Source organism: Pundamilia nyererei, unplaced genomic scaffold (genome assembly GCF_000239375.1).
Source record: "Pundamilia nyererei isolate P.nyererei 1_Seehausen unplaced genomic scaffold, PunNye1.0 scaffold00328, whole genome shotgun sequence".
NCBI classification, from domain to species: Eukaryota; Metazoa; Chordata; class Actinopteri; order Cichliformes; family Cichlidae; genus Pundamilia; species Pundamilia nyererei.
In genome coordinates this window covers 312171-335513 of record NW_005187729.1, presented here as the reverse complement: position 1 = coordinate 335513, position 23343 = coordinate 312171, and the positions used below count along the sequence as shown (strand labels likewise).

Sequence of the window (23343 nt, the reverse complement as noted above, 5' to 3'; positions counted from 1 at the left end):
CAGTTCCAGCTTTTTTTTCTATGTGAAAACCGATTACATTCTCTAACTTCAAAGTCTAAAAACCAGCTTAAAGATGGTAAAGTGCCACAGAAAAGGCCTTGAGGATGATGAAGATCTTGCTCACCGACCTGAATGTCAGTCTGCAGAAACAGAAGAAGCGAGATTAACAATAAATTGAGAAAATCTCTGAAGTCAGTCTCTGTATTTTTAAGGTGTTTTAGAGTCAGACTCAGACAACAGCATAATAATATGGACAACTTTGGTATGTTGGTATTCAAAGGGGTCTTCAGTTGAACTTTTGGCTACTAATAGACACCCCGAAAATGTTGAAAAACAGCAGTATCCTACACCCTGTGTTCAGTATGAACTTTATCTCACCCCATTCATCACGTTTGGGAAAACTGGATGAGTGTTTGGACAGGAGCAGATATCTGCAGCCAGGTTCCAAAATCTAAGAGCAGATCAATGCCAATGATAATGGAACTGCCTGCCTGTCTTGTCACGTACAGGTGAAATGTCACTGTGTCATCATGGTCTAGGAGTTTTCAGCTGATGCCAACAACCTTGCACAGCCTCAATCACAGGAGAGGTGTGTGTGTGTGTGTGTGTGTGTGTGTGTGTGTGTGTGTGTGTGTGTGTGTGTGTGTGTGTGTGTGTGTGTGTGTGTGAAATCACCTGCTGCTCAGATTAGCTGGAATGAAGCCCTGTGCATTCTTGTGCCTTGATGACAAACGATAGAGCGTCTCCGCTTGGACCAACAGATTTACGGCATGAATAGGAGAAGCTCCGTGCAAGTTTGACATTCCAAGGCTAAATCCTCTCTGAATATTTCCAGTTACAGGAAGGCTGCTCCCTTCATTCCTGACCCGCTCAGCTCAGACGAGCCCTATATGGACTGACTGTCTGACCAGCTCCTCCAGGAATGCACCAGAGACTGCAGCCAATTAGTATTCATAGAATATGAGTGTAACATGTCCTGTTATCAGTTCCTATTTTAAGAGCTTCCTACATGATTATTAGAGTGATAAAAGCCAAATTCATCATGTAGAACTAATTCTTCTTGGATGACACAACTGCAAAACCCTGTGATAGCTCTGCAGTCATCAACACACAGATACAATATAATACACACGCTCTTACTTTGAAATGGAATCACACTCTTTTTCTTTGATGAACATTAGTTTCTCTGTTTTGGGGGCGGGGGGGGGGGGGTTGTTGTGTTTGTAGGTTTTGAAACCTACACTGACACTGTGTATTAAAAAACTTTCCCCATTACATGTATGATGGTGAACTTTTCACTTCATCAAATCAGTTTTTGCAAGGCCGCAGTTATCCCAGTTTCTGTCTGAACATGATTATAGGCTGATGGCACTGGTTTAAAGGTAACTGCTATACAAACTTGTATTTGTAACTCAAACACTTCACTTATATTTGAAAATGTAGTTAGATGGTGGATAATTATATATTAGAAGCACACTATGTGAGTATATTCAGTCAGTTGATACAAAAAGCACAAAAAAAGTATAATTTGTATAATTTAAGAAGTGTTACAATTTTAAAAAAACCTTGGTGACTAAATTCGCTTTGGTACTAACAATTGGTTTAGGCTAAAAAACTAATAACCACATAAAAGCATCTCTGAGTCCATCCTTTAACTTGCTACAGCATGGAGTGTATTGTAGGGCAATGAGGTATCTTTCTTGTGTTGGACTGTACAACATTTTCCCACATACTGAGACAATTTCTCACAATTTGACTGGTTCTAGTTTTTCTAAAAGCCGACTTGCATATAAAATTAACAGGTAACAGCAATTTCAAGTGTCATTAGGAGAAAATGTAGAATACATGACAGGAAGAAGACTTTAGGTCCACTGCACTTGCTTAGTGAAGGAGGTAGGAGTATCACAATCAAATGTTTAATGCCTCTCCTTACCCAGGTAGGATAATTTTCCTCATTGTTGAATGGACAGACACTAAGGAAGCAGTACACTCTAAAGGAAATATATCTTTGATTGTATGCATGTGCTTCACAAGATACAAAAAACAAGGTGCTCAGCATGTAGGAATGCAGAGGCAAAGTGTTATGGAGGGCAGTGATTTTCACTTTAAGGATTTACAATGCTTTGCAAATGTAAAAGTAGGCCAGGAACCAGACAGTTTATTAAAAACCTAGAAGTCAAAGAAGCTGTAATGTGGCCACTGCAAAATTAGGCCAGTCTAAAGAAAATAGAAAAATACAGGCAAGCATTGTTTTTGGATTTGAAGAGGCCACCAGTACATGACCAGTGGCCATGGCTTATTGGAAAGATGTAGATTGTAGATTTCCTGTGTTTAGGATCGTTGTCATGCTGCATGCAGGACAATGACAACTTGACCAAGTTTTACCTGTCATACAGATGGCCTTACATTTGATTCTACAATACTCTGGCATACAGAGGAGTTCATGGTTGACTCGATGAGTGCAAGGTTCCCAGGTCCTGTGTCTGCAAAATAAACCCAACTGACCATGCCACTGTGTTGACAGTTTGTATGAGGTGTTTGTGCTGATCTGTTGTGTTTGATTTTCACCAAACGTGGGAATGTGCATTATCCCCAGACATCTTCATTTTGGCCTCGTCTGTCCAAAGGACATTGTTCATAAAGTCTTTTAGTTAGTTCAGATGAAACTCTCCAAAACAAAGCTATGCTGACATATTCATTTTAAAAAGGATTTGTCTGAATAAGGCATACTTGTTCAATCTTGTTCTAATTGTACTCTCATGAACCTTCATGAACTGAGATGAAGCTCTTGGGGTTTATTTTGCAGTTTCTTCGGATATTGCACATCTTGGGGTGAATTTGCTGGGGCCTCCACTCCTGAGAATATTGTGGCATTGTGTTAGAACGCACCTGAATGCTCCAGGACAGCAAACGGACAAAAACTGCTGACACTGCTGAAGATCATTTAATCGAGTAAATGTGATTATCAGCACATGACTTACCATCTTATTTCCTATGTAAGCAGTAAGTGTACTCAGTTTTCCAGGACTCCATAGAGCCCGCCTACAAAGTAGAAAAAGACCTTAATGGCAAGAGGTGTTTGCAGTGGGATGAAAACAAGCAAACAAAAAAGAAAAAAACTATTCAAGGTTTGCCTTCGTTTTTAAGTGGGGCGTAACAGTTTGCACAGTGCAGGGCTCCGTTTTATTCAACCAAATAAGAAAGAGATGTTTCAAGCACCTCTGCTCTACATCAGGTCATTGGTTCTCTGTGGTGCATTAAAAACAGCTAGAGACGTTGACTCATTTCTTTTGAAATTTTTCTAAATTAGAAACCATGTGTAAACATCAGCAATTGGATCCACAAAATTATATATATATAAAAAAGCACAGTACTTACAGTGATATCAACCTACTTTGTTTTATTTTGACATACAGGTTTTGATACTGCTTTAAATGCTGGGTTTCTAACTTTAGAACAATATCAGTCAGTGTGCTTGATGATGTCTGATAAATAGCATCAGATTTCTATCTTTTCTGTTTTTGTTCATTTACAGAAACTGATGCCACGTTCTTTCCATTCCTGTCTTTTGACAACAGTGGAATTCCAGACGGGCTCGTCACCCTGTAATCCAAAAGGATTGCTCTTGCTCCACTGTATTTCTCCCACCACCTTCTCCCCTTTCCCTGTCTCTTCCTGTCTCTTTAAGAAGTGGAAGGAATGTGTTGGGTCCTTTGCCCTTTTGTTTTCTGGTTTTCTATGCAAATAGCTGGGAAATGGAAGCTTTCTGTAATAAAGGTCTTAATATTCTGAGGACAGCCAACTGAAAGTTTTGTCCAGGCTATACATTTACAATAAGACCAAAAAAGATAAGCAAGAATGGCTGGACACATTTAAGTGGTGTCTAGCTGTGGTATTGTGGTGTTTTTCTCTACTTGACTGGTCCTGTTCCAAGTCCTGAATCCATATGGCAATTTAGTCATATGAGAAAGATTTAACCTTTCACCTTTGGTTTTAAAAGAAATTGTTTGTTTTTCAATCGCATTCAATGGTTTTCATCAGAAGATGGAAGCAGCAAGTGTTATTATGTAACTAAAAAGTGGAACATCACTTACCACGTGTGACAAATATGGTCATAATGAGGGGGAGAGGGTCTGCGTACAAATAAGACTCCTGGTGTCAGATGTGAGCGAGCCTGTTGATTTATCCACATCAGTTCAGTGATTGTTGGTCATACACTCTCTTCTCCAGATCAGGAATTCATTTTAATGCCCAAATCCAGTTTCTGAACTTTGCAGACATTTTCATGTTTAAATTTAAATTCCACATACCAAAACACATAAATATATAAAAGAATAAGAGCTAAAGAATTACAAAAGATAAGACGTGCAAATCGTGCTGTGCTGATAGCAAGAATTACAACACAGCAATCACCAGAAAGAACATTAGTTTTACTGAGTCTTCTTAATATTAGAGGTCTGGCTTCAATCCTTTGGACAAAATGAGTGTGTCCAAAGAGATTTTAAGTGTATTTATTACTGCATTAAACAGCACCAGTTCTCATCTATTATACCACTGTTGATATGAATTACTGAGGACTCATCTGTAAGTCTTGAACTAATAATGGCCCACAAAAATTATTGCCAGGAATTTCAATAATTCTTTCAAGGATCAGGCTTTGAAGCCTGAGTAAATTTCTCGATTGAATGAAAAATGAGTATATTTTTAAATAAGCTCTTTAATGGTAAAAGCCTTGTCTATTCATCGAAGACTCAGGCAAATGTAATAATATATAATATAAAATAATATCATATTTTTTGCTCCTCCTGAACTGACTGTTACAAGTTTACCAGTAATCATTTTGTCTTCTTCTCGTTTAATTTCTCTATAGGTAGAAGTCGCCACATTTAAACTAGATTTGGTTTAATTCCGTTTTTAAACATTTAAACGCTCACATAAAAACAGAGAGTACAGACTGTCCTGCGGGAAGTAATAAAATCGAAACACAAGGACATTATGTAAACTCCTCGTATGCTAATTCTGTGTAAAAGCACTTAAAATGTTTCCTCCTGACCTGCTCACAATAACTTTAGTGCATTGGGTCTGTGCACATTTTTACTGTCGTGCAATGAAAACTTACAGGCCTTTTTCTTCGCCTTATATTTTTCAGAGCATTTCTGAATGCTCACAACTTCCGTAGTGCATGTTGACGGAATATTTTGAATATAATGTTGTCATTCATTTGGGATTTTCATGGCATTAACTCTCTTAATCTCATATTAAACATTTACCAAGTGTATAAAATATGACCATGTTCGTATTAGAAAACAATTTGGATACAATATGAGCCTTGTGTCATAAAAAGGAGACCTTTTTATAAGATGTTGCTGTTTAGACCAGCCACTTATCCCAAAAGGTGATATGACCCTTCAAAGTTTAGTCAAAAAATTTGCAGAATTAGGAGAAAACATCCAAATTAACAACGCCTGTCTCTGTTACTCTATGTCACGGATACTAGGTTTGCAGTGAAACTACAACATATCCAATCCCCAAGTTATCTCCAATGCATCCATTCGAGTATCAAAGTCTATGAATAATAGATAGAAAGCACTTAAAAGCATAGCAGAAGGTGCTTGCATGAGTGGGTGTAAATGAGGCAAGATGTATAAAGTGCTTTGAGTCCTCAGGTAGAGTAAAAAGTGCTGTATAAGAACCAGTTTATTTACTATTTGTTTTTCAGTGCTGGATTTTTGAGATAATGAGGACTCAAAAATGCAGGACTGAACAAGGCAACTTCAAAGTGGCACATCTAAACATACTCCTATATACTGTACTGTATGTAAATAATCATTGTATTTAGATACAATTTTTTAGGGTTCATTAAATTCGCTAAATTTGCTTTAGCCCAGAGAATATGATATATATACTTTCCGAAAGGAATTTTGAAGCGTTAGAGCACAGGCTTTCCACATCACCTCAGTCCATCTCTAATAATGGATGTCCCAAGCAGAATATCTTTAGTGGGAAGCACAGAGAAAGGCCAAAATAAATGCACAAAGTTTGGTAACTTACAAATGAATTTGAGCTGATTGCATATCTTCAGAATGATAAAGATCATTTGCTAAATAAGGACCAATCGGGCGTTCGCCCTGCGTGCGGCTGGCAGAAACTGCCCCCAAATACGAACTTTGATGAAAACGTGAAATTCCAATAGCACTGCCTGTTTGGGCCCTATAACTGTTACATAATCCACATTCTACATATTCCACTTGTCAGCCACACATTGCTGGTGAAATCCCTCAATTTACAGACCAGCTCAAGAGAAGTCACCCAATGTGGAATGTCTGTTGAAGCAGCCCTGTTATGTTCTAATTATAGCCTCCTCTTGTTATTCTTAATGTGTTTCACATTTTCACGTCTCTTGCATTTAATCAAGAAGCAGAACATAAGAGGGCCCAAATATGAGACATTCCACAATGACTCAGTAGGCCTTTTTTATTTCTCAGCCCGTAACACTTCTCATGCATTTCCTCCATTGGTTATTCCCTGTATTTATGTTTGGATAAATTACTATCTATGAATGTTTGACTATTTGCTTGTCTGCATATCTACTGATTCACACAGTCGCACATACCTCTCAGCATTACCAAAGTGACATCACTGTCCACCACTGAGGAGCTTTTAAGAAGCCCTGAGCCTTTGGGAATCCATATTGCTAGGGGCCAGCATCCTCTGGAAAAACATCTGGGAGAATCTCAACAATAAACCAGTGATTTACATCAATTAGATAATCCCAACAGGACAAATTCTGGGTCAAGCGCCCGCCTGCCCTCCTACGCTCCCTGTCAGGCTCAGGTGAGTAGGATAGTCTGTTGGCAAGTAACGGGTTAGTGTCTGTCTCCCCGCTACACCTCCTTGCCTCATCCCTTCACCCCCCCTTATCTCCTGGGGCTATATATTGGAGGTCGCGACTCGTCTGCATCTTAGGCATCACTCGCAGACATACAAACCCACCCCACTTTGATCGACAGCGAAAAACGAAGACCAGAACATAGAGATGAGGTCCCTGTTGAAGTTTGTGGTGATTCTTTTCTGTGTCGAGAGGGGACAAGGCCACTTGCTGAGATCGCTGATTGGTAAGTGAAGACTCAAGTGACGGTTGGAACCGATGACTTTTCGCTTTGAGAATGTGAAAATGAAAGTAAATATAGTTGTAAGTGGGTTTATCAGTTGTATAAATGACTTTGTCTTTTCCAGATCTGAAACGACAGACAGCATCTGCACACATTTCTCCAGATGAGGACAAAAGGAGCAGTTATTCAGCTGTGGAAAACAGCCACATGGAAGCTTCTGGAGTCGGACCATCTTTGAATCCCATCGTACTGATCCCAGTTCGATCACGCCGCTCAGCTCTGGACTCCCAGTGCGGCCTCCACTCCATCCTGCTGCAGGTTCGGGACCTGGGGCTGGGCTACGACTCAGATGAGACTATTTTATTCAAGTATTGCAGCGGCACGTGTCCCCGTGTGCGCTCCAACCACGACCTCACCCTCACCAACCTGCTGCTCACTGGACTTCTCCCCAGCCCAGTGCTCGGGGAGCTGTGGCACAATGCACCGTGCTGCAGGCCCACCCACCACGAGGACGTGGCCTTTCTTGATAACTCGCACCGATGGCACAAGGTGGAAAAGCTGTCAGCTGCCGGCTGCAGCTGCGTGGGCTAGATGGCTGAGAGTAAACGGGTACTGTAAAAGGGGGACATGAACTTGGCGAACCTTCTCTTGTAATCTCTGTAAATGAATTAACTTTTGTTCTTTCGTGGTGTGCAGTTAATGAAGCGGAAATCAGTTCTTATGAAATGAGAAACTCAATAAGCTGAAAATAAGCTGTTTTCTTTATGACTTCTGGGTGAAAATATCAAAACTACTTAGCTGCCTTAAATGTTTGATTGCAGTTGCTGTTCTCATTGACTCAGTTTTAATGGCATGTCCGCTAATAATATGTGTTTATGGGGCATTAGAAGTTATCTGTTCAAAAGTGCATTGATCGTTTTTTGTCTTTTAATGAAAGCTTTACTATTTTATTATTGCTAACTGATTTTTGTTGTAAATATTTTCTGATCTAAAAGGGTAAACTAAGCTTAAGTGTCAACGCAATTCTTCAACAAAAACGTGACCATTTTGTAAATACACTCATATGTATTTATTTAAACTCTTTGGTGCGATGTTGGGGTTGAATAACAGAACTGACATGTACAAAGCTGCGTAGACACGCCCAGTGGTTCGACAATCACTGCGGATTGCAGTGGACAGTTTTTTGTATGTAAGATAAAATGTATGTATGTAAGATAAGTTATTTATTTATTTGATACTTTTTTGTCATTCTCATTATATTTATTTTACAATTACAAATTACATTGCAAATCTACGATGTCCACAATCTCTGATAAAAATAAACTCTTGCTGACCACATCTGTATTTATGGGAGTTTTCTTAGTTGAAAAAGACACATGCAGTAAATGCGTTGGTGTAATTTACACAATGTTTATTATTGAAGGATTTTATATATAAAAAAAGAATGGCACAAATACAAAAATCACTCATTTTGCAAGGTTGTCTGTTTAACTTGTGGATTTGAAGTGGATTCACAATCACAATGTTTATGTCTGTGAACCAAAGCCAAGTATTTTTCTTTCTTTACTTTTTGCCTCTATATGAGTTGGCTGGTTTGTTAAGGATTCACTTGTCTTCTTGTCAGACTGATTACAAATTAAGAATTTAGTTTACTGATGTAACTCAGCTTCAAACAAAAACAACTCTAATACTTGGAACTTTTTAAGAATTAAACAGTTTCTTTTTAAGATTTTATTCAAGCTGAACCTTTTTCACTTTATTTATTTTTGAGTGGAACACAGAAATAAAATTAAATGGAGGAACATTTCTATTTAGCTCTGATAAAAAGCTTGGTTTCTCAGGCATGTCCATTATCACTGGGTGCACACCTAATCCCATTTGATTAGTATGCCAGAGAACAGGTTCTCCTGGTAAGACTCACATAACAAACACTGGTAAGACTCACATAACAAACACTATAGTGATAACTCCAGCACCAAACCCAGTGTTTCCAGGCACAACATCTGGCTGTGGGAGGAACAGGTTTGTGCGCTTCTCTAAGGTCTGTAAGATAGACTGTATGTACAGACAGCAGGTTCTTGTTTTCACCCTCTACGTGGCTATCACATCCTCCTCCATCTCCTCTTGCTCTGCGCCCCACACTTGGACACGCCCCTCCATAGCTGTGAGGAGACGGGTCTCTGTAGGGTGGAAGGACAGGGACTGGACAACTGCTTTCCCCACCGGCAGCTTCAACGACAAAGACCCCTGAAAGTAAAACAAGCAAAAATGTTAGTTTGGATGCTTTTAGTAAAGAATTTTTGTGTGGGTTTGACAAATAACCTCCACTATTCATTATTTTGTCACAAAAAATCACACAGGTTCTACATGATAATGATCTGCTCGGGGTTTGCACTGAGAACGCTCTATTTCCACCCACTGTGGTTCTGACTAACTCTTGCATTTCACCTATTATTTGAACAAGATATGCAATGTTTTTCATGTATTAGACGTTTCTGAAGACGACATTTTCAGACCATTGGTTGCCATCATTTTCTGTGAAAATCCAAAAGATGTGTTTCTTATTCAGTACTTCAGTGCTTGAATCCATCCCTGTGCTCTCATTTCCAAAAGTGGGCAACATTTTGGTGGCAATCAGATTTAGCAAATTAGCTGAGATTAGCCAGCCTGCTGCTAAATTTATAATCCCGAAATATATCTGCATTAGCAGTAAGGCTAAAATAAGACACTTGAATGACCAAGTGGGAACTTAACCATCAGTGGAAATGCACAGTCAGGATTAGCAAGGCTAGTTGTGCATATTAAATCCACCTCTACGCAGTCTTTTTCCAGTAAAAAGTTAGTATACCAGCTAAAAAAATATTGTTTTTGAGCCTTTAAACTCACAGAGCTGATCTGGTAACTTAGCGGGCTATTTTGAAATTCAATTCATCAGCTAATGCTATAAGCTAACCATCACTAGATTTGTGTAGCAAAGCTAGTTTACACTCTGGATCTTGCCTGCTTAAGATATCATTTATAAAATGATACATGTGTCTGGAAATGCTACTTGATTATCTTCCCTGGTTACTACACCTAACTGTGATACTAACAAATGATTACAGATGTAAAACCACATTGATGCAAAAGTGACTGACAGAATGCAGATGTTGTTCACTTCATTTAATAACAGTTGTTTTCTGCAGAGGCCCTTTAAGTACCCTTTGAAAATCAAATTCATAGTTACCTCCACCAGGTCCCAACAGTAAACGTGTCCGTCCTCTGAGCAGCTCAGGACGTGCGTGTCTTTACTGGACAGGCAGCAATCCAATTTGTAGCCCTTCATCTTGTGTCCGGTATACCTATAAAAACAAGTATATGATAAAAACACGAGTTAAAAAAACGTATTTACATCAGTAAACCGTACCATTTAGAATCTTGTAATGATTCACTATAATTTAACTGCGCTCTGTGGTAAATTTCTAAATTTCATTTTATGTCATTTGGACCTGAGGTTATGTTAAATGTTGAGGTATCTCGAGTGATGTCATTCGGACATTATTCAAGAGCACAACCAACGGTCGCGAGGGACAAATGTATGTTCTCTGACAAGCTGATGGGTGGTTGCTGGCTGCTGCTGAGCGAAACTTGTTGCAAAGAAAATATTGCAACCAGTCAGCTTGTCAGGGAACAAGTTTTCAGATTTCAGTTAGTAACAAAAAGGTAACAAAAAAAACTATACTTCTTGTATTGCTTTTACTTTATGAAGCCATAGTGGCAGCACATCACACTGTAAGAGAAAACAATCAGCACTCACTCTCCCAGCATTTCACCGGTGCTCTTGTCTAGAAGTCTGAGTGTTGAATCCAAGCTGGAGCTCAGGGTGCACTGACCATCTTGACTGAAACACACACAGGTAATAGGACCTGGAACGCAAGGATAAAAACACTTCAGTGGTTTTATATTTTCAGTGAAACTGTTTTGCTACAAAAATCAGTTTAAAACAGTAATATCTGCTGAGATTAAACTTTAGAGTTAGATTACTAACTGCTGATGAAGTCAACATGTAGCTGTCCCATTCTCAGGTCGTAGCGCCTCACTCTGCCGTCCACCGACCTAAAACACAAGATCATTATTATTATAAGCTGCCATAGCAAAAATGAACAAAACAGTTGAATAAACGAATCAAATCTCTGTTTTTAAATTGTGAAACTTTTAACATGCAGGTTGTTTTTTTTTTTCAACTATGTCTGAAGTGCTGACCCGGTGAGCAGCTCGTGTTGTGCCACCTTGAGGCTGCTGATGCCGTCCCGAGCTTCGTCTAGAACCTGGATTGGCTCATATCTTCTGGATCTGGTGTCCCAGCACCGAACCGTCCCGTCTATGGACCCTGAATGACGAGAATACATAAAAATGAAATGCAGTAAATACAAATGTAATAGTTTACACATTTGCTAGGCAAATACGAGAAATACTAAAAAGAGTTCCATTAAAGCATGGAAACTTTGAGAATTTACAGATAACTGACTTTGACATAAAGCAGACACCGGTTAAAACATCCACATTCCATAAATAATTTAATGTCATTATGACTCACCAGACAATATGACTGTTGCCTCCTCATTAAACTGCACGCAGTTAACTTTCTGCAAAGGAAAATTTGAAAAGGAGACAGACAGTAAATATTACATAAAACAAGTACACAGGCACAAACAACAGTGCAGCCGCCATGAAAACATGCAGATGTTTTTCAAATGAAATACCACGATGCCCAAAGTGAAACAGAGCTAAAAAGAGAAGGACCCACCCCGGCATGACCCCTGAGTTTGCGTGTGACCTGGCCAGTGGCAACGTCCCACAGAATCACCGTCTTATCTGAGCTACATGAGCAAATCTGGCTGTTGTCATAGGACCTGTGCAAAGAGCCAACGAGAAAAGGTCATTCATTTATATTATTTCTGATCCTATATTCCTGAGACTAAAACCCTGTGGTAATTCTCTCACCCATCTGCATCCAAAACCTCATATCCATGACCACTGTACGTCTTCAACAAGGTGCCTCGGCTCGTACTCCACAGTTTTAAAGACTTGTCACTGCCACAAGACAGCAGGTAGTTCCCATCAACTTAAAAGACATGGCACAGAGACAAGCTGATATAAGTGGATAACTCAGAACTGAGGAATAGAGCTTACATACTTTGAACTAATGAAATAAAGAACATATTCTATTGAGTTGACCTGAACTTGTAATATTTTATTATGCATATATACATTACAACCAGATTTAGCAATTGAGTCTGTTCAGCCAGCAGCTGAACAGACTCAATTTGAGGATAATTTTGGTGGGGCTTTTTCTTACTGTTGAAGCGAACAGCCCTGACAGCTCCTTGCTGACAGTCTATGGTCCTGAGAAGATGTTGAGGAAGTTGGGGAGCCTGAGGTCTGGGCTGAGGAAATGCCATCACTTAACCTCTGTTTAAAACACACACATACACACAAACATTTTAGCTACCCACATTAACATCTCCTTCTAAAATGAAAGTCAGAAGCAAGACAGAATACATGTGTATGAATGGGAGAGAGGCGGGTGTTATGGTGATGATGCAAAGAGTAGTAGTGGCCCTGCAACACTGGGGGAGATTAGAATTAGATTAGATCAGAGAGACAGCTCAGGTCGAGCAGTTTGGAGACAAAGTCAAAGAGCCAAAGCTGAGGTGGTTTGGACCATAGTATTGAACAAAGGATGTGGAGGTGCCACGTGTGAGGGAAAAGACGAAGACCACAGAGAAGACAAACTGATGATATGAAGGACATGCTGTGGCGATCCCAAACTGTTAAATTCTTCTGAAAGTAGTAGTGTGCTGTAGATTTAAGACAAGAGGTTTACACGGCTACAAAAATTTAAGCTAGTTACGAGTATGATATTCATACAGAAAGGACAGGTTTTTTATTAGCTTTCACAAAAGCACTACATACCAACAGAAGTATTTAAACTATTTAAGTTACATCACGGATACATTTTGGCAATTTCTCCTTATTCCATGAATGACTTAAAAGACCTCTTGACTAAAAGCAGTCAATTTTATTTATTTCTATTTAACTTATTTCGCTCACTTACTTTTACTAAGACACAGTTTCAGGGACGTGTCATGTTTGCATTCTTGATTAAAAGCAACGTTTCTGCTCAGTTTGTAGCTACAACCGGCTCCTTTAAAACATTTCTTCCATGTTTGTAGCACATACACGCAATGCATCATGGGAACACTTATTCCCGTCAAAATAAAAGCTCAAATAGCATTTACCGCTTTGATATTGGCCTATGGATTGAGTTAAGCTTTTATTGTTAAATACACTGGAAACGACTCTCTCTGTCGACGCTTTTCCTGAAGTGGCTGGTCAGCTGTCTGTCGGTTTTCGGTGTTTAAACTTATTTTCATTTGCTTACAGTAGGAAGACCTTGAAACATACTATGTCATCCAACAATATGGCAGACCCGAGGAGGCAAAATAAAATCTTAAGGTGGGCGTTTAAATCAGTAAACAAGTTTCTACGTTATAGAATAGAGCTAACAGCTAGCTAACCTATATCATTTATAATGAGTGAAGCCTGAAAGGATTAACTGGGCGAATTAGCTGTAGGACTTAATATATACTGCTCTTGGTTGTTTAATTTTTTCCATTACACAAAATCGTCGTGACTAACCCAACCTGTTCCCATTTTGGTTTAACCGTTATTTACCATTGTGATTGTCAATGGGTCTCTTTTGAGTTAGCTGTCAGTCAGTAGCAGTTTTCATAAAGATGTACAATGGTTAACTAAGAGGTTGTTGTAGGGAAAATGTTAACAGCTGCAAATCAAAAACAACCAGTACCAATAAATTAGGCAATAACTTGTAAAATGTGTGTTTATTTATATAAACTTAAGACCAGAGATTTTAACAGTGACCAAGAAACAGTACGTTTCCCTTTTAGTTGTCTTTGGTTAAAATACGTTTGTGTTGTGACAGGTACAAACCTCCCAGCACAGAGACCAACCCGACACTGGAGGACCCCACGCCTGACTACATGAACCTGCTCGGCATGATCTTCAGCATGTGTGGACTTATGCTCAAGGTGACCTACACACACACAGCCCTCCTCACACCAAAACTCTGACTTCCATCTCCTTTGTTCTCTGCATGTTTGTGTGTCCACATAAACATGTGTTGCCCAGGAAGGATAGACCTTAGTCCCATTCATTCCATTTAGAAGATTAAAAGTAAACCTGCCTTTTTAGATGAAAGGATGAACAGCAGCTATTGACGTGACCACAAAGGACACGATGAGTGGGGGGGAAAAAAGACGATAGAGCTGAAGTCATTCATTCAAGGTCCAAGGAGAACATTTTTATAACTGACTTTCTTTCAATCACCAACGGGTCATTTTTACTCATTTTTGATTCAAGTCAAAAATTTTAGAAAGAGCATCTTAAATTTTAGGCGAATGCTGGGAATTATTGCATTTGGTGTTTTTAAAGATGGTGTACAAACAGTGGCAACACCTAAAAATGTACTCTCTTGCTGTTTTCACATTTGCACTTAAGCTCTGAACTTTTGTACACATTACTCAAAGGATCCCTGTGTGAGAATGCAGCTTTCTGAATCAGTTGGAGCAGGCATTAAACACACTTTACTCTCTTCCAGCTCCTCAGTATATAAAACCTGTGGTCTTATTTTGAGCCCTTGTGATTCATGTTCTTTCTGTTCCATTCTCTACTCAATACTGTAACTAAGGATTTAGTGATTTAGAGGCTTGTTTGAAAACAGATTTCAGGACCACCCTTGGCTTCAGACTAGATTTTTCCTGGAATGCTGTTATCCTATTTGGACCTCTGTCCAAATGGGATAACAGATGCTCAACACAGCATAACCCCCACACGGGTTATGCTGTGTTAAGCATCTCTGTATGCTTTCTGTGATACGAGCACTTCCAGACCACATAATTGTTCCTCATGTACTTCATGTACCAGTTAAGAGCAATTTAGGAGCTGTGCTGTTAGATGCCCCTCTATTTCTTTAGCAGATTTCAGCCTTGCAACTTTTTCACCTTTTTTTTTTTTTTTTTTTTTAAAAGGTGAAAAAGCTAATAAGCTCGTCAGAACATAAAGACAGTCTAAAGCTGACTCATGTGTTTGTGTTTCAGCTTAAGTGGTGCGCATGGATTGCAGTCTACTGCTCGTTCATCAGCTTTGCAAACTCCCGAAGCTCAGAAGACACCAAACAGATGATGAGCAGCTTCATGTGAGTGTGCCATCCCATCTGTGGATGCACTATAAACACACTACGCAATGCATGTGTGGCAGTCCTTCGTAGATTGTTTAATATTTATCGATGTTGAAGGCATTTGATATAAAATTAACATTTTTTGGCTCGAACTGGAACAAACTTAAACTATTTTTGTTAGTTCTTAGTTATAATGGCAAGTAAAATGAACAAATGTTTAGATTATAGGAGAGGATTTTGCATTTTTGAAATTGGAGTTTAGACCTATTGTCTTGCTGCAACTGCAAGTCCAGACAAGCCAGCTTTAATGTCCAAAAGCTTTTAAATGTGTGACCTGTGATGGACTGAGCAGTGAAGGAAACTTAGGCACAGGTTAAAGTCCAAAAAAATGATTTTTTTATTTAACCCAAAAAACGTAATTGGTTAACTCATGCAAAAAGAATCAAAATCTTGGGCCCATAAAAGAGGTCAAAATAACAAAACTCTACTCAAAGTTGACAACACAACTGATAACTCAAACAAACTGACCTAACTTAACGAGACAAAGGGGAAACTTAAATAGTGGCTGATCAGCCCACAAAAACAGGAGAAGGGGTAAAAACACACAAAACCTAACAAAACCAAACATAATGAACTCCAATTCCCCCCCTGGTCCTGAGTTATGGCGTGAACCAATTTGTAGTCTTCCTTTAAAGCTCGCTCCGCCCCTTTTCCACCTCTTGGCTCCTTAATCAAGGGACTGGAACAGCTGCAACTAAGGTAACTCGGAAAACAAAAAGTTAATCATACATAACAGTGTAAACTAAAATGTGCGCACTTATTTTAGAATGCAGTGTTATGTGGATATGTGAATTAACTCTAAACCAAAACCAGTTATTTATTGTCCTGTAAATTAATTCCTATATTTAAAGAAAGAAATGTGAATGCAATGTTACTAATAAGCCTCTACACTAACATGGTGGGTATTACCACTGTGTGGCTGTAAGTGCAGCCGTCACAGACCCCTCTAGGTGGTATGTTTGCCTATAAAAGAGCACTACAGTAGGGCACCTGTCCAGGCTTCACAGACAGATTTGCAATGAGGAAAACCTTGTCCATTGTCTGAATGACGTCGTATTAAAAATGAACCTAATGCACTCAAAGATTAGTAATGCAAAATGTTTGGCTCGGCAAATAATGTCGGACGACGAGTTAAAGGCACCAGCCTTGTGTGTGTAGAAGCTGGTTCAAGGCCAAATTTAGGACACTGGTATCCTTGTGTTATTAAACAACGGAAAGTGGCTATGCAGGATAAATGGACAGTGGAGAGCAAATATGACATTGAGGTTATCAGATGAAAATGGTCCCACGTTTGTGGGTGAATTTATGCCATAGAAGCTTCAAAAGGTTCAGGCACAAATTTTACTCTTAGCTGTGCTCAACTGCAGTATTTCATAATACCCAAAGTATTCAGCAAAATAATACAATTAAAAGCAACAAGGAGTGTGTTTTTGTTTTGTAAGCAGTGTAACAATGAGTCATTTTAAAAAGCTCCCCTTTGCAGAAAAAGGTGCTACAAAGCAAAATTTTAACATGCCTTTAAAAACCCAAATTTCACAGTTTTCATGATGGTTTGAGCCCATTTTCTGTGCTGTCTTCAGGCTGTCCATCTCAGCAGTTGTGATGTCCTACCTCCAGAACCCACAGCCAATGTCACCGCCATGGTAACCAAGGGCCAATCTCAGGAGAGAGCAGAAGTTAATTGTGGATGCAGGAGTGGGTGACGGCACATCTGACTGAATCCCCCGGCCATCTATGAGCATAAACAGAGACGAAGAAGAGCATAATGTAATAGAGAGAAAACAGACGAGCAGGAGAGGTAGACAGCAAGGACAGCTCTACGTCAAGATAGAAAGATAAAATATCTTGGACTTCTGTTATATCTTGGGTTGGTAAATATCTTGGTTTCTCTGTTTTTTCTGTTTATAACCTTTTCTAAGTCTTTTGCTTGTTCATGAACTGATGTTGTCAATAAAGTTGTACGGTTTTAAAAGGATCTGCTGGCTTTTATTACTCTGGAGGAAAAGTGTTAAGGATTTGCTTATATGACATTTAAATTGTTTACTTGGCCTTAAATAAATATTTTAACATCTCATTTTTGTGACGCTCGGGTACATTTGACAGGTCACAAAATAAATAACAGACTTTGACACCTCCTATCAAGTTAATCTCTCCCCTATTTACAGTTTGGTTTATTCCACAAAGCTTCACCATCATAGTGAATTACACTAAGTCCTACTGAATCCTCCTGCGAATACTTGGATGTTACTGTATGTCAGTGTTTTGATGCGTGCTTAATTAACCAGGTATGCAAATCCCAGAAAGTTAATTCTGTACGTTTGGATGTAGAGTTTCCAGTGGGAGATACAAACGCTTCAGCCAAAACTAAATCTGTCTGAACAGAGTCAACATTCTTGGATCTGCATGTCTCTCACCCTTTCCACAACTGCTAACCGCATCTGCTTTAAACTTGTCAGGTACACAAGTGTTTGTTTGCATGCCTTTCTGAACTCTCAGCCCTCTTAACCAAAAGTCTAACCATCATCAATAAGTTCTAAAACCCATCCTTAAGCTGTTGTTGGTCCCCAGATACTTCAAGGAATCCACCATCACTCCTGTCTCCAAGAAACCGGTGGATTCATGTCTTAAGGACTACCATCCTGCACCAGACAACACGAAGAACATGTCTGCTCTTCCATCCCTGACATGTTGGACCCTCTTCAATTTGCCTTACCAAAAAAAACAGACCCATGAATCATGCCATTGTGTTGGCAATATACACTGTGCTCACCCATCTGAACAAGGGGAATACGTATATAAGAATGCTCTTCACTGATTACAGCTCTGCATTCATCACCATCATTGCTCTGAAATTGCTTCCAAACATCAGAGGCGTTAAGGTTGAAAGGGTCAGCAACTTCAAGTTCCTTGACATGAACACTACCAGGGGTCTCTCCTGGAACCTTTACAGACACTGTGGTCAGAAAAGCATGTCGTTGTTTAAACTTTCTAAGGAGGCTTAGGAAGTTTGGTATGAACCCCCAATATTTCCTCAACCTTCTACAGAAGCACTATCGAGAGCCTGTTGAAGGCCTGTGTGACAGGTTGGTATGGGAGTTGATTTGCCAACAGTCAGAAATCACTGCAGAGTGGTGCAGGTGGCAGACAACATCACTGGCAAGTGATGTAGCCATTACGGGCATTTATCTCCAGCCGAGTGAGCGTGAGGCCCACAGCATTATCAAGTATCATAGTCACCCAACACATAAGGACTTTTTAAAATTTTATTTTTCTATGCTTTTTTTCATGGTTTTTAAACTTACATTGCTATTTATCTGGTGACATTTTTAGATGCTGAGTGACTTGTTTTGTCTTGTCATACACATTTAATTATAATGTTGACCCAATGTTAACTTACATAGGACAAATAAAAATGAAACTGAAAATAGTAAGGTAGATTACTACATTTTAGCACTCATACAATTATATTAAAAACTGGAATTCATGGAACAGTTATATTCCTCCCACCAGCAAATGCATTTGCACCCAAGTCTTATGTAATATACACGTACAGACGTGTGTGACCAAAGAAGTATGCTCACAATCGCACCTTCTTTATGGTGTTGAACAATTACCAAAAAATGTGGTAATGGTATTATTAAGGCTGCATTCATTTTTTTAAATTATTGCCAAAAATATATTTTCTGAAGGTGGTGAAAGTGATCTTGATTTTTGAACTATTGGACCATAAAATTCTAATCAGTCCTTCATAAACTGGAAAAAAAACTCCCCCGAGCCTCTCAAGACCTATCACATTACTATTAATAAGGCAGACAACCCAAAGGTATTCTCCTGCATATATATGCAGGAGAATATATATGTGTTTGTTTGTTACCTTGGTTATGTTCTTGACAGCATTTGCTTCCATGTCATTCTATCTGTAAATATCATAGCTTGAAATCTTTTGAAGGAATTCTGATCAAGCTTTGTAGGGCTGTGGAGTCAGGTCATGTTAACAATTCATTAAGATTTTGATGATTTATTGGTCAAAAATGGACAAACAGCCTTATAATTCAGAATGTAGATTCTTGTGTGGTGTGTCAACATATAAAAGTACCATATAAAGATTTAAAATATCATGTCACAACTGACCTTTGACCTCTCCATCTATGTCCGTAGATTTATCTGAATCTCAAACTGATAATAATGCTATATAGAGCTGTTTAACACTGTTTCTTACTAACATTGTTTGTACTGACAACATTTATGCATATACGGAATGATATATGGAGATTCTAAATATCACATTACAGTTTGCATCTAAATATCATGTCAGATTTGACTTCTGATCTCACTTTTACATTTCACATCTGCCTTTCTTTCAAGTTCACCCCAAAATGTGTTACATCTTTAAAAAAGTATTTCCTAGTTAGTTAGAAATATACTTAAGTACCATTAAATAATAAGCCCAAGTTATTCATGTCCACTTCTTTACAAATCAATACCTTTTATCCATTACCCACTGCTACATAATGATTGTATATTTGAAGTAAACATCATTTACTGCACTATAAACTTGTTAAATAAGGTTTTAAAAGAGTAAAGATACTTATACTTAAATGCTGCCCCGAGAGTGAGCTGCCTTGGTCGAGGTTTGCACCATCTGTGTGCTTCTTGTTCAACTCAGTTTTCTTCCTCTGGTGATCCACAAATCTACATTAACTCTACTCTCCACAGTTTAGAAGCACTAGTTAAAACAGTCCACAGCTTATAAAGATCTTATACATTACCTCAGAGTATACTTCAAAGTTTTCCGTTTCTGATTGTACACTTTTCCTTCTTTGTTGAGGAGCAGTAATCGCCGCCACACAAACACACACTCACCCTTTAGTCTTTGCTTCTCCAGTGTCTCATTCAGCAAGGGCACTGAGCACAACTCATGCAGACACCTACACTTTGTGTGCTGATGACAGACAAGAAGCTGGAGAGTCAGCTGGATGTGAGACTGATTTAGTGGCTTATAACTCATGTCCCCCCAGGCCTGGTTCCACCACAGCCATGCCAAGTGGGCACTTGAGCTGCTTGGCTTGCTGCCACATTTACAGCAGAATCCATTGGATTTTCCCCTGATTCTGTCCTGAGTCAAACTGCTAACTGAATTGTTTTTTGAAGCCCTTAAAGAGGCCAGTTTTGTAGTTTTTCCTTTCCATCTGCTCCAGTTGTTTGTGATCCATGGGGAGGATATTGAATTTGGCTGAGTTAGCAGTTATCGTCAGCGCCCGATCAATGGGCTGCATAATTTGGATATTGAAAACTGCCACACTTAACTGAATGGAGATCTTAAGTTCATTGGATGACTGGCTGGAGGCAACTGTAATTAAATCTAATCTCACTGTTTTGCTCTGCCTCATCTGATCCGATGACTGTAAAAAGACTGCTGGACAGGTGTGTGTCTAACACTAGAGGGCACAGTGGCATCACAAATGAATAAATCTCTGATGAAATAATAACACAAGTTTAGGTGAGTGTTATTAAATTCACAGTAACTTTATACATGAAATAGTTAAATATTTGGCATTTTCCCTAAAATGATTTAAAGATCAAATAACAGAATAATCACTATATTTTTTAATGACGCACAAAAAGTGGAAGATGGCCTACCCTGATTTTTTTTTTACCACTGCAAAAAAAAATTGTTTCACTATTATTATCATAAGGATAAAACATAGTCCATAAAATGACGTGTTGATGATATTAAAATTTCTGCATGTCCTGCTGGACTGCTTTTATATCAGTGAGTCAGTACATTACCCTTTCTTCTGCTTAGTTAAGCAGCTATTCCCCTGACAAACACAGGAAGACATGGGCTAATCCTGCATTCCACCTTAGAAACCTGTGTCATAAAGCAGGTCATTTCCAATAACTGTTTGCTTTCAAGAATGAAGAATGTGAAGTAAATTGCAGGGAAAAGATTGGATGACTTCCAAAATTATAAACAGCTCTGAAGTTATTACTTGAATATACTTTGCCTGCATTTCTTTTCTCTGTTACTGAAGGGCAAATTTTAACGATTATAGGGAGATGTGGAACCAGTCCGCTCTGCCAAAGTAAGTATTTCCTTAATCAGCTGAAGAAAACCCTGTGCTTAATTTGTCCTGAACACAGAGAGGTTGCTGGTAAAACAAATAGAGTGAAGAGAAAATTTTTGTGAATTTTGTTGAAATATTAGCACTACCTGGAATATGCTGAACAACGCATGGATGCAGCTGTTACAGCTAAACAAAAAATGTGATCACATGATTTCACAAGTTTTTCTGCACTTGCTGTGAGTGACAGCAAAATGCAGCAGGCAAGAGATGGTGAAGTGTCTTATGTTTGACTACAGTATGAGCCATTTAATTATGTGCTGCTGCTGCATGTTGACAAGTCCCAACTGAATGTGGTTTTTGAGCCCGTCATTTGCATGCTGCAGTTCCAACGTGCCATGCTGAGCCAAGACATAGACTCCCATACGTCACTGATATGTCTTCCAGTACATAAAAGATAATACTGACATGTTAACAAGGTTAAAGACTTGATTTTTAAATGGGATAATGGTTAAAATTTATCAACAGTTTACAACTGTATATAAACCAATAAATGAGAAAGATTATGAAGTTTGAACAGTGCACACTCTCTTAATGACACGTAATGAGGGGCTACATTTAAAATTGGTCATTATTTTCATATGTTGAATGATATGATTACAGTGATAACATGGGGGTGATAAAGTTAAGTAATATGAAGCCATCAAAGACTAAAATTTTTATTGTGAGGGTAATTCTAACATTCCAACCTGGAGTTTTACCCCTGGCTGTCAGACTGTGTCCCTATTTGCCCGGTATATATTTATTTACTGTATTAGATCGCATCCTTTGCAGATTCTATAGTGCAGCAGTCTCTGTACCACAGCCCATGTGAGCTGTGATCAGGCATTAAAGTGCATGTGTGTTAACGCGTGTAAAGCTCATTGAAACCCCACCGAGTCTCTGTTACTCTGGCAGCTTTCTGCGTCCTCAAATGAGGTTAAACTGCATTTATGGCTGTTAGATGGGAACACCAGCACAGTGGGTGAGAAGATGCTGAGTTGGTATTCTGCGTCACCAGCCTGTCACGCACTCACTCTTTGTGCATGGAATAATGCCAAGACTCGGGGGGCAAGCATGCACAGAAAACTCAAATGGTAGGCTGCACAGTGTTACCGGTGCAATGGCACGGGTTTTCCATGTGCAGCACAGTTTGACACCGAATTCTAAAAAAAGAGAAACTAAGTCGACATAGGTCCTGTAGCTTTAACCTATAAATCTGCCTGAAAATGATCTCCTTTGTGATCTCCGTTGTCTCTATTTTAAGGAGACACACTGGGGAATGGACCATAAAACATAAAAATAGAGACAGAGGTGAAATAATCTAACATGGCAAATAATAGTTTTCATATATCTGAAATTTGTATCTTTATAGCCTATAATCATAAACAATCATAAAATGAAATAAAGCCAGTTCCTCATAGGTTTTAACCATGTACAGCCCTGTGCACAGATACTCTATCTGCTTCGACTCTCAGCAAAGCAAATATGAGAAAAAGCTGATGGGGGAATTACATAAACACCTCGATCAGAGCATCAAGGGGATAGTCTGAAGAGTGTGGATGAAGAAAATGATAGAATTTATAACATCAAATTACACAACGACAGTCCTGGTTAGAAAAAAATACAATAAAAAAGTAATTTAATTTAAATAGACAAATTAAAATAAAAAATAAGTAAAAGTCAATCAGATTTGAAGATCATGCAAGACAAATAAAGTGTCTGTACTTACAGATCACAGGCTATTATAGCCATGCTCAGTGCGTCAAAACCTATAAATGAAGTCGATCTGAGTAGTAGGAGAGAGGACAGAGAGAGAAGGGGGGGG

At 38.9% G+C, this 23343-nt stretch overlaps 2 protein-coding genes across 2 annotated transcripts; one reads left to right on the top strand and one right to left on the bottom strand.

Annotated features, from left to right (window-relative positions):
- Nucleotides 1–8443: 8443 nt before the first annotated feature.
- On the bottom strand, nt 8444–13346 carry wdr83 (WD repeat domain containing 83). The gene is made up of 10 exons (XM_005751815.2): nt 13210–13346; nt 12451–12563; nt 12096–12216; nt 11899–12004; nt 11689–11737; nt 11355–11481; nt 11140–11207; nt 10909–11017; nt 10339–10453; nt 8444–9359 (listed from the first exon to the last, which is right to left on the bottom strand). The coding sequence occupies exons 2-10, from the start codon at nt 12551–12553 to the stop codon at nt 9204–9206; spliced, it is 954 nt and encodes a 317-aa protein (XP_005751872.1). The 5' UTR covers nt 12554–12563; nt 13210–13346; the 3' UTR covers nt 8444–9203.
- Nucleotides 13347–13445: 99 nt separating this feature from the next.
- Nucleotides 13446–17386, top strand: wdr83os (WD repeat domain 83 opposite strand). The gene is made up of 4 exons (XM_005751814.2): nt 13446–13610; nt 14098–14203; nt 15272–15369; nt 16992–17386. Exons 1-4 carry the CDS (start codon nt 13561–13563, stop codon nt 17056–17058), a joined length of 321 nt encoding a protein of 106 aa, XP_005751871.1. The 5' UTR covers nt 13446–13560; the 3' UTR covers nt 17059–17386.
- The last annotated feature ends 5957 nt before the right edge of the window (nt 17387–23343 follow it).

Bases quoted from the DNA above. Each gene is read 5' to 3' on its own strand.
- wdr83 (XM_005751815.2), bottom strand. From the start codon at position 12,553: ATGGCATTTCCTCAGCCCAGACCTCAGGCTCCCCAACTTCCTCAACAT. The intron at 12,217-12,450 runs GTAAGAAAAAGC...ATGTCTTTTAAG, and splicing joins CAGGGCTGTTCGCTTCAACA to TTGATGGGAACTACCTGCTG. The intron at 11,482-11,688 runs GTGAGTCATAAT...CTCGTCATTCAG, and splicing joins GGCAACAGTCATATTGTCTG to GGTCCATAGACGGGACGGTT.
- wdr83os (XM_005751814.2), top strand. From the start codon at position 13,561: ATGTCATCCAACAATATGGCAGACCCGAGGAGGCAAAATAAAATCTTA. The intron at 13,611-14,097 runs GTGGGCGTTTAA...GTGTTGTGACAG, and splicing joins AGGCAAAATAAAATCTTAAG to GTACAAACCTCCCAGCACAG. The intron at 15,370-16,991 runs GTGAGTGTGCCA...TGCTGTCTTCAG, and splicing joins CAGATGATGAGCAGCTTCAT to GCTGTCCATCTCAGCAGTTG.